At 42.8% G+C, this 17837-nt stretch overlaps 1 protein-coding gene and 1 long non-coding RNA gene across 4 annotated transcripts in view; both read left to right on the top strand.

Moving 5' to 3' along the window:
• AFG1L (AFG1 like ATPase) overlaps positions 1-16729 on the top strand; it is an 81865-nt gene extending 65136 nt beyond the window's left edge. For all 3 annotated transcript variants that reach the window (XM_072998132.2, XM_020801349.3, XM_072998126.2), the window contains exons 12-13: positions 14734-14847; positions 16322-16729. In XM_072998132.2, the coding sequence (XP_072854233.2) occupies positions 14734-14847; positions 16322-16456 (249 nt within the window). In that variant the 3' untranslated portion in view covers positions 16457-16729. The remainder of the gene's footprint in view (positions 1-14733; positions 14848-16321) is intronic.
• Positions 5950-14072, top strand: LOC144586669 (uncharacterized). Its single transcript, XR_013541617.1, has 2 exons — positions 5950-7554; positions 13698-14072. It is a non-coding gene; the product is annotated as an uncharacterized LOC144586669 (long non-coding RNA).
• Positions 16730-17837: the final 1108 nt, after the last annotated feature.

Below are 17837 nucleotides of genomic sequence, written 5' to 3'. Positions count from 1 at the left end.
CCCACTGGAATGCATTGAAGCCTATTCAATGCATTCCAATGGTTTTGTGATGTCTGTTTTTGCAATTTTAAGTGTGTCTTAAAAGGTTCAAAAACAGTTTTAAATGCTTGGAATCGTTAGTGCACCTTGTAAAACCTTTGCAAACTTAATTTGGCTTTGTTCTGAGTCTTCGTTAATTTTTGGTGAATTCCCCCCCCCATGGGAAAGCATTGAACTGCAGGTTTGACAGCTGTCAAACCGACAGTTCAGTGCTTTCCAATGGGGGGGAAAAGACTCAGAACAAATCCAAATTAAGTTTGCAAAGGTTTTAGAAGGTGCACTAACGATACCAAGCATTTAAAACCGTTTTTGAACATTTTAAGACACTTTAAAAATAGCGAAAACGGACCATCGCTAAGCGAAACAGGGGACCTAAAACTGTCATCGCTAAGTGAGGCAAGGTCCCGAACATCACTATGCAAAATTTCCCCATAGGAAACATCGCTAAATGGAGCACAAAATCGCTCCAAAAACCTCATCGCCAAGCGAATACATCGTTAAAAGAGACAATCGCTAAGCGAGGCACCACTGTACGACTATCCCCACACAGGTGGAAATAATGAGGTTCCGGCCCCATGGGTCTGGACTGTCCGCTCATGATTTTGCCACTGCCGCAGCTCCTATCGCGCTGTTCTCTGCAATGGATTAGCCACTCTCCGACCTGAGAGGCTTGTCATCCCACCTCCTGCCAGGACTGGTTAATCGATTGTGGACAATGGCAAGATAGGAAGGTCCAACAAGTTTGTGTCAGCAGTGCAATCGTGAGTGGACAGACCCTCATTTCTACCTGTGTGGGGATATTCATATACGAATACCAACACCCCCTTCTCTAAACAGGATCTATTTGTCTTTCTCAGTGATAAGAAGGTCCTCAGATCTACCTTTAATTTCCAAGGTAAGCTACCACTGGTGCAAAAGATAATTATACCTTCCTTCTGGCCTCAGTCTTTCATCCTACTAGAGAAGGAGTGCCATTGCCTGGATGGCTGTCAGAGAGACAAATTTTACCTAGACAGGACCAAACTCATTAGATAATATAGCTCCCTCTTCATGTCCTACCAGATTGTGTGGAGATTTACAGAGTAGAAATATAGAAGATATAGAAAGAGTCATAAAGGTTAATTTAAATTGATATTCCTTAGAGCTACCTTTTCCCAAGGTGTTCCTTTGCAATTCCTTTCTCAGGATGTTCCTTTGACATTCCTTTCACAAGATGTCCCTTTGATAATCCTTCAGGAAGGAGCCTGAGTATGTTATTGTTTTTATCATACCTTTGCTAAAAGGTAGTGAAGTTTTGTGCTCTTATGCTCTCCAGTAAATGGTGGTCTTCCCACAATTCCCTGGGGACACCATGCTGGCTATCTTTATATAATTACTAAATCCTGACATACAAAGGTATCTTGAGATGAGATCTCCACAGTTGTTTCAATGGGCAGAATGGTCTTTCCCTCAACCATAGTCAGTTGCTTGAGGGTTTGCATGGTACTAGACAATACTTCCAGCTGTTTAAAGGCCTCAGAAGAGAAAACGGCACACTCAAGGAGCGTGGCTGCTTCAACGGCATTCCACTCTGAGGAGATATGCAAAGCTACCACATTATCTTCTGTGCATATTACTGAAACAGTGACGACTACGTTCGGTTGGGCATGTCGTGAGAGTGGCTGACGGTCAGATTCCAAAAGATCTCCTGTATGGAGAATTAGTGCAGGGAAAACACCCCAGAGGGAGACCACAGCTGCGATACAAGGATATCTGCAAGCGAGATCTGAAGGCCTTAGGTATGGACCTCAACAGATGGGAAACCTCGACATCTGAGCATTCAGCCTGGAAGCAGGCGGTGCAGCATGGCCTCTCCCAATTTGAAGAGATACTTGTTCAGCAGGCTGAGGCAAAGAGGCAGTCCCGAAACCAGCAAAATCAGGGAGCTGGACAGGGGACAGATTATTTGTCTTCAGCATGGAAGGGATTGTCACTCTCGAATTGGCCTTCTCAGCCACACTAGATGCTGTTCCAAGACCTCTATTCAGAGCACATTACCATAGTCTCTTGAGACTGAAGGATGCCTATATATAGCAGATACTGTAAGTGGACATGTTCGGGAGAGGATGCTAAAACTAGAACAGCGATTCCCAACCTTGGGTAATCCAGGTATTATTTGATTGCAGTTCCCAGGAGTCTTCACCACTTGGTGTGCTGGCTGGGGTTTCTGAGAGGTGCAGTCCAAGAACACGTGGGTTACCCAAGGTTGGGAACCACTGTCCTAGAGGGTTACTCTGGGGAAGAATACCAGCTGTGCACTTAACTTGTATATCACCACTGTAGATGGCTTTTCCCCCAACGCCACATGGAAACTGGAATTCTATCCTTCCTTATGAATTCCAATTCTTTTGGTCAGAAAAAAGCCAGCCAGGTCCACCCAGAATGGTCTTCTTCCCCAGCATACAGAGGCAGAGTAGGTTGCACTAACTAGTCATTTCAGGTTTGTGCCGCAAGCCTCAAATGGCTATCACATAGAGGAATTAGCAGTTCGATCACCAAGAATAAACAGAAGCTTTGCCTCCTCTAGGCAAAGGCCACAGGAGGGGACAGATCTCTGCTTTAGCCCTCCCCCTTTTTTACACAAAACCCCAAATTCTCTGATGAGGGTAGAATTCCTGCCTCCACTGAAACATGACATTATCTTAAATGGAGTGGGGCAGAGACAGGAAAAGATGTGTACAGCGATGCCCCACTTAACTATTACCCCGCTCCATGACGAAATCGCTTAACGATGAGGTTTTTGTGATCGCAATAGCGATCACAAAACGAAGATTAAATAGGGAAAATCTGCTTAATGATGATCGGTTCCCTGCTTCGGGAACCGATTTTTCGCTTTACGACTATCAAAACAGCTGATCGTCGGCTTTTCAAAATGGCTGCCCACTGTTCAAAATGGCTCCCCGCTGTGTTTAGGGCAGATTTTTCACTTTACAGGCACCGGAAAATGGCCTCCCTATGGAGGATCTTCGCTGGACGCTGAGGTATTTCGCCCATTGGAACGCATTGAGCAGTTTTCAGTGCATTTCAATGGGCTTTTTACTTTCACTTGATGACGATTTTGTTCTACAGCAATTTTGCTGGAATGGATTATCATTGTCAAGCGAGGCACCACTGTACCACTGTGCTAGTGAGAAAGAATATACACCAGACACTTGGACAAAATAAAAGCAAAATGTTGCAAATAATAATATATAGGAAAATAATATATGAGAAGAGAGCAGATGCGCTCTTGTTCGTTGCCTTTGAAAAACAGCGCGAGTACTTCTGGATTGGGGTGAAAGAGCAATAAAAGCCTGCAACATTTTGGAGAATTTTAAAGAGAACATAAGCCATGAAATGGACAGAGCGGAATAATATGTCAATAACTATACATGTGAAGGCAATCTACAGGCCAGCTAGCCTTGACTTCACAGGGATTCCCTATCCTCACCCACTTGCTGAACATGGACACCTGCAAGGGGAAGTCCAATATAGATTTTTGGTGGTTGTTGTGGGTTTTTCGGGCTCTTTGGCCATGTTCTGAAGGTTGTTCTTCCCTAATGTTTCGCTAGTCTCTGTGGCCGGCATCTTCAGAGGACTGAAGTGCTACTCCTGTCCTCTGAAGATGCTGGCCGCAGAGCATGACGAAACGTTAGGAAGAACAACCTTCAGAACACGGTCAAAGAGCCCGAAAAACCCACAACAACCATTAGATCCCGGCCGTGAAAGCCTTCGCGAATACATAGTTGGCTTCACTCACTCTAGGTAACTGGTCTGTTTTGTTTTCTGTGTCTTTTGCTCTTATGTCACCTAAGTGCACTCATTCTCAATACCCCAAACAACTTTGAGTCATTATTCTTCCAAAGTGAACAGACAAGTAAAGTGTTAACAGATTTGCCCCAAAATGAAATTAATCTTAAAAGAAACAGCCACTCTCAGCTTTAGCCCCAGTTGTGAGTCCTCTAATGAAATAGTAATGATAAATGCAGCACTTAACTTGGATTTACAAAGGTTTCAATCATGGGAGCAAAATCAGCAATATTAAAACAACTAAAAAGCCTCTTTGTATTTAAGCTGATGTTTTAAAAAGTAATGGAAGACATTAAGCTTCACCCTATGTGTAATTATAGGTGCACACTTAAATATTTATGCAATCAGGAAATATCGATTGAAATTAAAACCATTTTCAAGAGTGTCCTGGCAGTGAAATTCTGTCTCTCATATACACACAGGAATAACCCCACCCTTCCAATTCAGCAAGACACATGGGGCTGATCCAGATGATCATTTTTCTGCTCTATAAATCATAAAATAATGAAGTTAGAAGGGTCCTATAAGGCCATCAAATCCAACCGCCTGCTCAGTGCAGGAATACAAATCAAAGGATATCTGTCAAGTAGTTGCCCAAATTTTTCTTGAATTCCAGTGCATTGGAGGACTCAACACCTCTTGAAGTGATTGGTTCCATTGCTGTACTGCTCTAACATTTAGGAGGTTTCCCTGTTATTCAACCAAAATCTGGCTTCCTATAACTTGAGCCAATTGTTTTGTGTCCTGAACTCAGGGATGACTGAGAACAGATCTTCCCCATTGTCTGTATGACAGCCTTTCAAGTATTTGAAAAGTACTACCCTATCTCCCCTTAGTCTCAAAGCTAAAGATGCCCAGTTCTTTCAGTCTTTCTTCATAGGGCTTGGCTTGCAGCCCCACCCCACCCCGATCATCCTTGATATCCTCTTTTGAATTTGTTCCAATTTGTTAGTATCCTTCTTGAAGTGTGGTGTCCAAAACTGGACACAGTACTCAAGATGAGGCGTAACCAGTGCCGAATACAGGGGAACTAGTACCTTGTGGGATTTGTAGACTATACTTCTCTTAATGCAGCCTAAAATAACATTTGCCTTTTTTTGTAGCAACATCACACTGTTGGCTCATATTCAGCTTGTGATCTACGACGATTCCAAGATCCTTCTTGCTCATAGTATTGCTGAGCCAAGTATCCCCCATCTTGTAGCTGTATGTTTGGTTTCTTTTTCCTAGGTGCAGTACTTTGCACTTATCCCTGTTAACTTTCTCTCTGTTGTTTTCAGCCCAGTGCTCAAGCTTATCTAGATCATTTTTAATTTTGTTTCTGTCTTCCAGAGTATTAGCTATTCTAACCAATTGTATGTAATCTGCAAATTTGATTGGCACTCCCTGCATCCTCTGATCCAGGTCATTAATAAAAATGTTGAAGACCATTGGGCCCAGAATTGAGCCCTGGGGTACCCGACTTGTTACCTCCTCCCAGTTTGAGAAGGAGCCATTAATCATCACCCCCTGAGTATGATTCTGTAGCCAACTGTGTATCCACCTGACATTTGTTCCATCCAGTCCACACTTAGTTAGCTTGCTAATCAAAATATCATGGGGCACTTTGCCAAAAGCTTTGCGGAAGTCAAGACATTTTTTAAAAAATTATATTTATAATATTTCTATCCCACCTTTTCCCCCAAAAGGATGTATGTCTACAGCATTCCCATCATCTGTCAATGAGGCTGCTCGATCAAAAAATGAGATCAGATTAGTCTGGTGGGATTTGTTCTTGACAAATATGAGATAAAGTTATTCATTCTGCTGGATCCAGATCTCCTTCCTCAGTGTAGTACTTCTGTTATGAAATACTGTACTGCATTTTCCATGACTTGAGCAACAGTTTATCACTGGAACTGTGGCAGTAGTTCCCCAACACATACATTTTACTCCAGCTTATCCAAGTGTCAAAGGTCCTCCTAGCTATAGCTGTGACCTTGGCAAGTGATAGGTGGTGAAACCACCATCTGAAAACTGTATAACTTTGACAATTTTTAAAAGTATTTGCTGTTTTGTCCTGCAACTAGAACTCTTCTTTAGCCCTCATTTAAAAATTAGAAAACAAAAGCAAGAATCCCGTCTTTCTGTAGTAGTGATCATCTGTTTTGTATACTTCAGGGCATTTTAAGAAATAATTTAGTTTACTGCACACCACAACTGGGAAAAGTTTGCATTTTTGTACTTCAACTTCCAGAATCCCCTGGCTAGTATGCCTGTTGACCATACTGGGTGTGGGATTCTGGTATCAGTGGGTCAAACAAGTAACTTTCATGCTCTGAAACCCTTTGATATTACACACTTCTAACCTGTCAATACACATACTTCAAGTACCATTGCCCACTCTCCTCATGCCACTATTATACATTTCCAAAGATCTGACCCTATCTTCAGTGTTCAGGTTCCCCAGGTTCAAGGAGGCTCATACTAACCACATCGCCACCCTGGTTGTCCTGATGTGGCTGAAACCAGGAGGACCAAATGTGCCAATGGCTGGGGGAATCTTCCTACCTGGCAACCTCCTAACACCTTAGTCTAAACTGACTAAACAGTACTTCCAGAGAGTTCTCAGATATCCACAAGATTAAGCACTTTGACTCATATGCTGAGAGGTAGAAGTGCTACCACACCCATATAACATACAGGCACCTATTAGATGGTCAAGACAAGGCCTGGTTTTAAGTACCGCAAACCCTCTTAATCCAAGAAGTCAAAACAATTGTATGAAGAAATTTTATTAAAGAAAGTAAAAAGTAAAAGGGGGCAAAAAAAAGGTTCAAAACAGTTGCATCTGTTGCAAAAAAAGTTTAAAAGGGGGCTTGGAGGAAATAATCACTTAAAAGCTTGATATGGGAGCAGTACGAAGCAAGTAAGTAAGCTAGTTAAACTATTCGAATAGTCTAGCATAGTCTCAGAACATATACAAAGTTCATTCATTGCAGAAGGACAGCAAATGAGCATAACATTTCCTACAAGATAACTAAGCCAACTAAGTAACATCTGACCCCATTTTATACCTAAAGCTTCTGTTTTTGGACTCTTCCAGAGCATCTTCCACTTAGGTGTCAAGTTGCCATAACAAGAGCAGTTCTTACCCCTCCCCTCACTCAATTGAAAACCCTCTTCCCAATTAGCTCAGTGCCAAAGAATGAACCAGCTTGGCCTTGGAGGCAACTCTCACACTAATATGCTGCAGGTGTTTCTTCCTTTCAAATGCTGGTGGGTATTACCCCACTTCTCTCATCCAGCTCATTCAAGGCACTGACTACAAGGCATTAATTTTCCAAAAGAGCACCAGAGCCCAATCCCTCAATTTCTTGACATTCGGTATGTTTTATCTCTTTCCTTCTGCAGCCACCTGCCTTCCAGGGGTTTAAAAGCCAGAAATGTATGCTATTCTTTTGTTTAAATATACACTGGGAGGGAAAACCAAATGTCCTGCAATGGTTATTGATAGTTCAAAATATTCCTCAGCAACGCACTGCATGTAATAATCTGTTGTGGGTGCTCAGTGTCTCTTGAGTCCATGCATGCCCATTGATCATCGAAGTTCCATTCAGAGATTAAAATTCTAGAGAAATTGAGAAATGGCTAGAGCCCAATGCTAACCAACTTTCCAGAACACCTAGCCTTCTCAACTAGCATTGGGTATTGTGACAATCCCAGACCTACTGGGATATGCCACAGTTTCACTAAGCTGCCACCAACCATTCCCTATAAGAAGTCACACAGACCAGGGATGGATTTTTAACAAATAAAGGAATAAGGTTTATTTAAATAACACACAGGGAAAATAAAATGAACAAGTGAATAAGATACAGTAATGTGGCTTAGTCTCAATCATACATACACCAGTTTGGTTCACACAGAACACCTTTAAATAAAGCACAGACCCTGAACCTATCAGTTCTGGCTAATCATACAGACACCTGAACCTATCAGGTTGGTACTGACTGACACACAGTAGTACCCTGCCTGACACACAGACTCCCACACCAGCTTCTTCTTCCCAGCTCTCCTTCAGCTCCTAAACTTCTCCACACTGGCTCCACATATATATACAGTACAGCCCCTCCTCCTGATGTCCCGCCTTCCACTCCCCATAGGATGGAACTTTCCCTCCAAACCCATGACAGACAGGTAACATCAGTGCTGTATGTAACACCTCCCCTCTTTATAAGTTGTTTTGTAGGGGGAAAGCTAAAGTGCTTTTCTCCAAAAAACAACCTGGATCCTAAACATACAAAACAGTTATATATACAATACCATACTTACTCTAGGATAAACATCTCAATTAGGCATTTAAACATTTACCATTTACAATACATCAAGTTACCTTTATTCATACAAACCAAGCAGGTTTAATAAACAAGCACATTTAACCTTTGGTCACCAAAATATATACATAGTCCATGTTTCTTTCGCCGTCTTCATTCTTCAGGTCTTCTTGACAAGGCGTCAGCAACACAGTTCACTGACCCTCTGACCACCTTCACTTCAAAGTCATAGTCTTGCAGGTTTAAAGCCCACCTCATAAGTTTACTATTGTGGGTTTTCATAGTCTTTAACCATTGCAGTGGTGAATGGTCAGTGCACAGAATAAAATGTCTTCCCCAGATGTAAGGCTTGGCCTTCTGGATCGCGTAGACTATGGCCAGGCACTCCTTCTCCACGGTTGCCAAATGTCTCTCACCTTTCTGGAGTTTCCTACTCAGGTAGGACACTGGATGCTGGTCACCATTTTCATCCTCCTGGCAAAGAACTGCTCCTACCCCGCTGTTAGACGCATCGGTGTAGATGATGAACTCCCGGTCGAAGTCGGGAGCACGCAGCACTGGATAGTTGATGAGGGCCTCCTTCAACCTCTGGAACGCCTCCTCACAGTCGCTGGTCCACGGGATGCGGTCATCAGTCTTCTTCCGCGTCAGATCGGTCAGCGGAGTCGCTATCTCGCTAAACCTCGGGATGAATTTTCTGTAGTAGCCCACCAACCCAAGAAATGATTTGACCTTTTTCTTGGTGTTGGGTCTGGGCCAATCACAAACTGCTTCTATCTTGGCCTCTAGGGGTTTGATCACTCCTCCCCCTACCATGTGACCCAAATATTTTATTTCTGGGCTACCCAGCTGACACTTGCTCGCCTTTACTGTTAGCCCTGCTGCACTTAACCTCTGCAGCACTAACTCCAGGTGTTTCAGGTGATCTTCCCAGGTATTGCTGAAGATCCCTATGTTGTCAATGTAGGCCACAGTAAAGTCACTGAGCCCTGCTAAGATCTGGTCCATCAGCCTTTGGAATGTGGCTGGTGCATTTCTGAGACCAAAACTCAGGACTCTAAACTCATAGAGACCAAAAGGGCTGCAAAAGGCGGTCTTTTCTTGATCCCTGGGATCAATCCTTAATTGCCAATATCCCTTTACCAGGTCCAATGATGAAATGAACCGACAACCCCCTATGGTTTCAATCAGGTTGTCTAGCCTGGGCATTGGGTAGGCATCAGGAGTGGTTACGCGGTTTAATTTCCTGTAATCTACACAAAACCTAATGCTCCCATCAGGCTTGTCCACTAGGACTATCGGAGAGGACCAAGGACTAGAAGAGGGGACGATTATGTTCTCCCTAAGCATCTCGTCCAGCTCCTTCCGCACCTTGTCCCTATAGGGTCCCGTCACTCGGTATGGGGATACTGCTTGCGGGGGTGCATCCCCTGTGTGGATCCGATGCATCACTCCCTTCACTATCCCCGGCTTATTGGAAAACACCTTTTGATATTTGATGAGCAGCATTTTTAGTTCTTGCTGCTGGTCTTGGGTGAGTGCAGGACTGATCTTTACCTCCTCTGGGTTGTATTTTACTTCCCCTCTACCCTCCCAGAAGGGTAATTCAGCTTCCTCACTCTCAGCTGCTTTTATTGCAAATAAAACCCTCTGTTCCCCTCTGTAGTAGGGTTTTAGGGCATTCACATGTACCACCCTCCTTGCTTGGTTTTCCTCCTGCTCTATAAGGTAGTTCAGATCTGACATCTTGGAAATGACCCTATATGGTCCTGCCCATTTGAGCTGCAGTTTGTTCTCTCTGCAGGGCCTAAGCCAAAGCACTTCCTCCCCTGGGTCAAAGTGCCTCTCCCTAGCTTTGTGGTCATACCAGGTTTTCTGTCTGACCTTCTGAGCTTGCAGGTTTTCTGCTGCTAGCTCTAGGTTTCTCTTTAGGTCATTCATCAAGGTGTCTATATATGTCACAACGTCTTGTGGGTCATCCTGGGTGATCTGCTCCCAATTTTGTTTGATTAAATCAAGGGGCCCTTTCACCCTTCTCCCAAACAAGAGTTCAAACGGACTGAACCCGGTACTGGCTTGTGGCACTGATCGATAAGCAAACAAAAGGGATTGCAGCTTCTGGTCCCAATTGTTTGGATTCTCTGCCAAGTAAGCCCTAATCATGCGCATTAGAGTCCCATTGAACTTCTCCGTTAACCCATTACTTTCAGGGTGATAGGCAGTGGTTTCCTTGTGTTTAATTCCACAGATTTGCCATAACCGTTTCATGAGCTTCGATGTAAACGATGCGCCCAAATCTGTGATTATTTCTGAGGCGAATCCCATCCTGGACATATACCCCACCAAGGCATCTGCCACTGTGTTAGTTTCAATGTTAGTCAAGGGAATGGCTTCAGGGTACCTCGTGGCATGGTCCACAATGGTGAGAATGAACCTGTTCCCCCTCTTTGTGGCCTTGGGCAAAGGTCCCACAATATCCACCCCTATGCATTTGAATGGAGTGTCAATCACAGGCAAAGGGCACAACTTTGCTTTGGTCCTGTCACGGTTATTCCCCTGCCTCTGACACACATCACATTGTTTACAGAACTCCTTGATCTGCTTCCCTATTTCAGGCCAGTAAAAATTCTGTGTGATTCTCTGCTGTGTTTTGTTCACCCCTAAGTGCGCAGCAAACATGTCAGAGTGCCCCCTTTGTAAGATCATGGGGCGATACTTTTCAGGTACCACTAGCTGACTTCTGATCTCATCTCCCCCTTTTGAGATATTCCTCAGGGTCTCTCTATATAAAATTCCCTTTTTCTCTCGAAATCTCACTGGGGTTTCAGGTGTTAGCTGGGCGTCTGTCACCTGTTCAAAACACTTTTGGAGAGTGGCGTCTGCCTTTTGCTCTTGGCCAAATCGGCTGTCTGTGGTTAAGGTTTCCACCACAGCTTCGGAACTCCCCCCACCTGCTTCCGTCTCGGGCTCTCCAATACCCCCTTGAACTGTCCCTGTGGTAGCTTGTGAGCGTGTAATCACTAGCACCCGTTTCACATGTTCAGCCAGGTCATTTCCCACGAGCACGGCTGCTGGCAGAGTCGATGAAATCGCTAGCCGCCAAACTCCCCTCCAGCCTTGGAAGTTCACAGGTACCTCAGCTACTGGCAGCGAGATCACCTGTCCCTCAATCCCTGCCACCTTCATGCTCTCATTTGGGATTATATACTCCCTAGGAATAATGTCTGGATGGCACAGGGTCACCTGGGAACAAGTATCCCTTAGCCCCCTATACTGATGGTCAAGTATTCCTACGTCCACTCCTGCGGTTTTAAACAACTGCGAATCTGTTCTCACTAGCAAGCAGCGCTTGACCTCCACAAGAGGACCATTTTCCCCAGCCTGATCAGTAGGTGTAACTGTTCCAGATTGAGTAGCCATGGCGACAGGCTCCCTCAGTGACAAGGAGCTTTGCTCTGTCTGGACACAGAACACAGCTTTTGGCTTGGTTCCACTCACATCATGAGGCACATTTCCTTTTAGCTGCTTTAATTTCTCACACTCTGAGATTAGATGGCCCTTTCCTTGACAGAAATAACATTTTCTGCTGTATTTTGAGTCTTTCTCATCTTGTTTTGGTTTTCCCTCCAAAATCTGAGGTCTTTGTTTCGTGTCTGAGGGCTTCCCTTCACCATGGGCCCCTCCCACTTGCTGGTTTTTTCCTGGTCCCTGAGAGTACTTGCTGTAGGTTTCTTTAGGTTTACCTATAGATTTCCCCTCACCTAAGGGCTTTCTTATTTGGGAAATAAAATCTGCGATCTCGGCCGCCTCTGCCACAGATTTCGGTTTCCTTTCCCTCACCTGGAACTTCAGTTCCCCATGCAGGACTGAATAAAACTGTTCCAGCGCTATCAGGTCTTTGAGCTGCTGGAAGGTCTCTGTCCCCTCCTGAGATAGTCATTTCTCTAGCAGCCTCACCAGTTGGGCCCCCACTTGGGTAAAAGTCTGCTCTGGTTTCTTTGTGAGTGACCTGAATCTTTGCCTCAGCTGTTCCGCATTTATCCCATGTCTGGCAAACACCAGTTTTTTAAACTCTGCGAAATCTTTCAGCAGTTCCTCTGGCATCTCTGCATATACTTCTGCCAGGCTGCCACTGATTAAAGATCGCATAATGGTCATCTTCTCAGTTTCCCTTACTGAGAAGTCCACAAACGCTCTTTCCACGAGGGAAAAGAACACCTCAGGGCAATCTCCCTTGTGGTACACAGGGAATTTCTTCAGGTCAGTTTTAGACAATTGGCCCCCCTCAGAATCTCTATTGTTATTATTGTTCTGATTCATCAGTTCCAATTTTCTTAACTCAAACGCCATTTTCTCTCTCTCTCTCTCCATTTCCATTCTCTCTCTCTCTAATCTTTCTTCTCTTTCCAATTGCCTCATCCTCAGTTCATGCTGTTGGGCTATGAGCATTTTCCTGAGTTCTGGGTTCTGTTCTCCCGTGCTCTCATCCTGCACTGAGCCAAATTCATCCTCAGAACCTTGGTCCACCTGGGGTTCCCTCGCTTCACCCATTTCTGCCATTCGGCTTCGAGTCAAGGGCATAATTCCCCCCCAGAACAGGCTGCTTTCAAAAGTCAAGCCTCAAAATAAAGCGACCACTTTTTTTTCTTTTTTCTTTTCTCTTTTGCCTCAGAACCAGCCTTCTATAGATTGCTGCTGTTCTTTCAGCACTAACTTGCAACTGTTGCCAGCCAGAGTCCACCCCCCTCTGCTAGGCCTCAGCAGACAGGCTAGATCACTGCTACTTCACTCAGCTTTGCCTCAGCTTTTTCCCGCCAAAACAGGTTGCCTCAGAGCTCCCTAATCTAGTCCCACCAATCTGAGGTTACACGTTCTTCCACTAGCCTACCTCCCCGTGAGGTAAGCCTAGAAGATTACCTACGCGCTCTCAGATTGTCCCTGACTAGACCCCCCTTGCTCTGGGCACACTTGCCAAGGCTTTGCTGTACCACTGGACAACTGGACCAGTCGTATCCCACACGCTGGACACCAATCAATGTGACAACCCCAGACCTACTGGGATATGCCACAGTTTCACTAAGCTGCCACCAACCATTCCCTATAAGAAGTCACACAGACCAGGGATGGATTTTTAACAAATAAAGGAATAAGGTTTATTTAAATAACACACAGGGAAAATAAAATGAACAAGTGAATAAGATACAGTAACGTGGCTTAGTCTCAATCATACATACACCAGTTTGGTTCACACAGAACACCTTTAAATAAAGCACAGACCCTGAACCTATCAGGTTGGTACTGACTGACACACAGTAGTACCCTGTCTGACACACAGACTCCCACACCAGCTTCTTCTTCCCAGCTCTCCTTCAGCTCCTAAACTTCTCCACACTGGCTCCACATATATATACAGTACAGCCCCTCCTCCTGATGTCCCGCCTTCCACTCCCCATAGGATGGAACTTTCCCTCCAAACCCATGACAGACAGGTAACATCAGTGCTGTATGTAACAGGTATATATTTTTATGCTGACCTTTTCAGAGGCATTTAGAAAAAAGCAGTTTTTCCTAGTACTTGAGAAGTATTAATTATTTCTCTTGGTAACATTGTACTTTTTACATTGTACATTGTACAATGTACAAATTCCAATTTGTACAGTGGAAAGATTCTAGTCTTGTTACCACACAAATTTTGCTTTTGTGGTGCATTATCTAGCTGCCTATCTGAGCATGTGGGTGACATGGATTTGGAATTCAAGGATCTGTGGAGGTAGTAAAAGCCATGGAACAGATCTTCTATCCCAACTGATAATCTCTTTTATGACCCCTTTCCCCCACAAATTTAAACAACCATTTATTTGCTAATGCATATTTCACTGTTTTTAAAAAGAAGGTGTATACAAAGTTTAACTCAAGATAACAAATGATATGCATTTAATGAACTGGATCTGATTGTTAGTCTTGAGTAGTATAGATCCACTGAATGAACTGGAATTGCTTAAGTGAAGACTATGTAAGTTCCATTGATTCAATGGGTCTACTTTAGCTTTTATTAATAATTAGATTTCAGCCTTTAAAAGTAATTTTTTTTTTGTATAGTGGTTATACACAGATTGGTATTCAAAGCTTAAAAATCAGACATAGTCTTAATGCAAGTTTAAATTCCTAAAAAAACAGAAGATGTAAACAATTCCAACTGTTTTGAGTTTGAGGATACGTGCTGTGGATGGGTATTGACAATGAGCATCATCATCTGTGTCAAAGACTGGTAAAATAGAGATGAAGGTGTTGGGATAGAAAATATATAACCTGACTCATAGCTGATAGCATCATCCACTTGACACTATCCATTATTATGGAGAGTTACTTCCATTGAGTAGAATCAGAGATCATTCCAGCTGTTGTCCCTACTAATGGTTACTTACAGGCAATGAAATGAATGCACTTTGAAAGGTGCTATATTTTTAAAAACAAAACAAGCAAATCATAAAATTCAATTGCAAAGTAGAAATTACAGGTGACAGTACCTTCTGTCATTTTTCTCTTTCAGGTGCGTTTTGTCTGTTCTGCAGCAGCTCCACTCCAAGGATTATTTACTCAAGAACATCATGACAATTCACTGGACGAAAGCAGGGCACTGATGGATGATTTGGGGTTGAGCCAGGTAAGCGCTATGAGCATTACTGCTTTTGTTGGTAGAGAGTGTAATTGTTTTTAGTCCAAGTATAAGCACCATTGTAAACAAAGAAAGAAAATGTTTAATTGGCCATTCTGTAGCTTTCTGGCAGGATCAACATAGCACATCTTCCTCTGTTATAATTTAATGCAATGATATTCACAAATGAATTGTGCCACTCAATGTTAGCATAGTTCTGGAGATATTTTTCATCTTTACCAAATGTATGTTTTTAGTATGCTAGTAATATTGGGAAAGGCTCATGCTTTAATACATGTTCTTCCAATTCAGTAGGGCTGCACTTAGGTTTTTTATTCAAGACACCACAGGTAAAATCAGTTTACTGTCGCATAAAAGAGAGGTGTGCTGTAAGTGTCTCCTGTTTTAGGTTCACACACAATTGGAAGCTGGTGAACACAAGTTGCCAAGACATGTACACAGAGCAAAAGACACTTGCACACAATCATGATTATATTTACTCGTACTCTATATTAATTGGGTATGTAGGTCACAAATACTAATTTCTTCAAGAAGTGTGAAGTGGCATGTCCTTTGTTACTACTATCTGGGCACATAACTATCATTGTTTGACCAGTAAACTGAGGTTTCCATAATAAGCACAATTTGTAAATAATATGGTAATGTGATGCAGAATGTGATGTTGTGAGGAAACTGAGAGAGGGTGCTTGGTGTGTGCCCAGTGGGGCATCTTTAATTTCTGGTTAGGAATGGACCAAATGTTACACCTTTTATTACACAAGCAAGAAGATTTCAGCCAACGTGTGTATAGCTGCAGTGGCAGAACTCAAATGTTTCTCAAATGGCATCCATATTACCAGAATAGTATGAATACCAGAATATCACAAGGAATTAAAAGCTACATAAAGTTATATACATGGACAATACCAATTTTTTTTTGTAGAGACTGACTGGGTTTTTTTGGAGGACACCAGGTCTGTCTGGAAGAGATGAAGTATGCAGCTCAATTTATGCAGCATCACAAAAGACAGACCCAATCTGTAATTCTCAAAATGAGTATTTGTGAAAGCCCTGGATTAAATCTCATCTATTTGCTCAGGAGGAACCTGATCCAGATCAGGGCATTATGGTTTTATTTGCGAATAAAAAGGCAAGCACACTCTGTCCTGTAGACAGTGATATCATTGTGCTAGCACAAGGCTAGCTGTCGTACTAAAAGGTTGCATTAGCTGTTGCACAGGTACAAGTTCAATACAAAGGTAGCACCCAAAACCGTTGCTGTTGCACAAGCAGTTACTTGAATGAGTTTCACATGTTGTTTATCACCCATTTATTTGTGCCACGGTCACATCCAGAGTGACTTTTCACTTTGGTAGCATTGTTTTAGATTTGGACCTATGTATTCAGCATACTGTGTAGCTTAGCCTGCCTACTTTTTTACTATTTATTGTTTCTTTTGTTCTTTGCTTTCATCTGTTTCTAGGATTCAGCTGGAGGACTTTCTATGTTTACGGGAGAGGAGGAGATTTTTGCCTTTCAGCGGACCATCTCACGGCTCACTGAAATGCAGACTGAGCAGTATTGGAACGATGGTGACAGGAGCAAGAAACCACTGTAGCTGTAAAGCTAGCAAAAGCTGCCACAAAGAGCTCTTGTAAGGACTGAAGTCCAGAAGCATGACTGGACAACTGTGGCCTTCCACATGTTCTTGGGCTGTGACTCCCATGATCAGTCAACAGTGGCTGTGCTGCCTAAAACTGATAGGAGCTGAAGGCCACAGTTGCCATTCTTGTTCTGAATCTGAAAGACACTCTAACCAACATTGCACTTTATTGCCCATATGATTTGCAATTTTTATTTCAGAAGAATAAAAGCTTACGTGCTGGCATAATGGTAGGGAAGAGTCTTATCTGTATGTGAAATCCTTTTCTCCAACCATAAATGACATCTTTATTGATGAAGAATCAAAATCCCCCTTCAGCATTCAGATCAAATTGGAAGAGGCACAATGTGCATTGACACATGCAAGTTTATTTATTTTATTTATTTATTTATTTATTGACTGTTTGTGTCATGCTTATAACACTATAGCTTACACGAATGAAAAGCACAAACCAGGGACATTGCATACCTACATTTGATTGCAAATGACGTATGAAATTGTATTTTGAGACTTTGAATTTTGGTGAATTGTTTTCTTCTAGTCAGCAGTCACATGTGTCAGATCTGCCTTCCGCCAAACGTACAAAGGCATACTTTTACATTTGATAGCTTTGTAGTAGGATATCTACCTCTTTATGTGTTTTATTACTGCTTTTCTCCTGACATAGTCTGGAGGATCTGGTCTTGCATAGTCTGTTGCACTAGCAATATTTATTTATTTATTTATTTATTTATTTATTTATTTATTTATTTATTTATTTATTTATTTATTTATTTATTTATTCAATTTATATCCCGCCTATCTAGTCGGTTAGGACCACTCTGGGCGGGATATAAATCAAATATATGACTCATTAATTACTACAGGGTAAGAGGGTCCAAAAAGAAAAGAAAATAGTACAGTGGGGTCTTGACTTGAGAACTTAATCCGTATTGGAAGGCGGTTCTCAAGTCAAAAAGTTCTCAGGTCAAATCTGCATTTCCCATAGGAATGCATTGAAAACCATTTGTTCCATATCTGCTCTTTTCCGTCCATAGAAACTAATGGGAAGCTGCTATTCCGCCTTCGACCTCTAGAGGGGGATATTTTGTTTCTTTTTTTCTTAGGTCAAGAAAGGTTCAGGGAAGGCAGGGAAAATACAGTCCAGGCAGTACAGTACCAGGCAGTCTGAAGACTGTCTCCCAATCCACTCTCTAAACACTGGGAGGAGTGAGGAAGCAGACAGGCACCCTTTTCACTGGCCAACAGTTAACTGAAAGTTCAAATTTTGCACTTTCCCTGCCTCCCACGTGGTTTTTTTAGTTCTTAACTCAAATCTAAGTATGTAAGTCAAGTC

Source organism: Pogona vitticeps, chromosome 1 (assembly GCF_051106095.1).
Source record: "Pogona vitticeps strain Pit_001003342236 chromosome 1, PviZW2.1, whole genome shotgun sequence".
Taxonomy (NCBI): Eukaryota; Metazoa; Chordata; class Lepidosauria; order Squamata; family Agamidae; genus Pogona; species Pogona vitticeps.
Note: the sequence above shows the minus strand (reverse complement) of the source record. Positions and strands in the feature narration are given on the sequence as shown.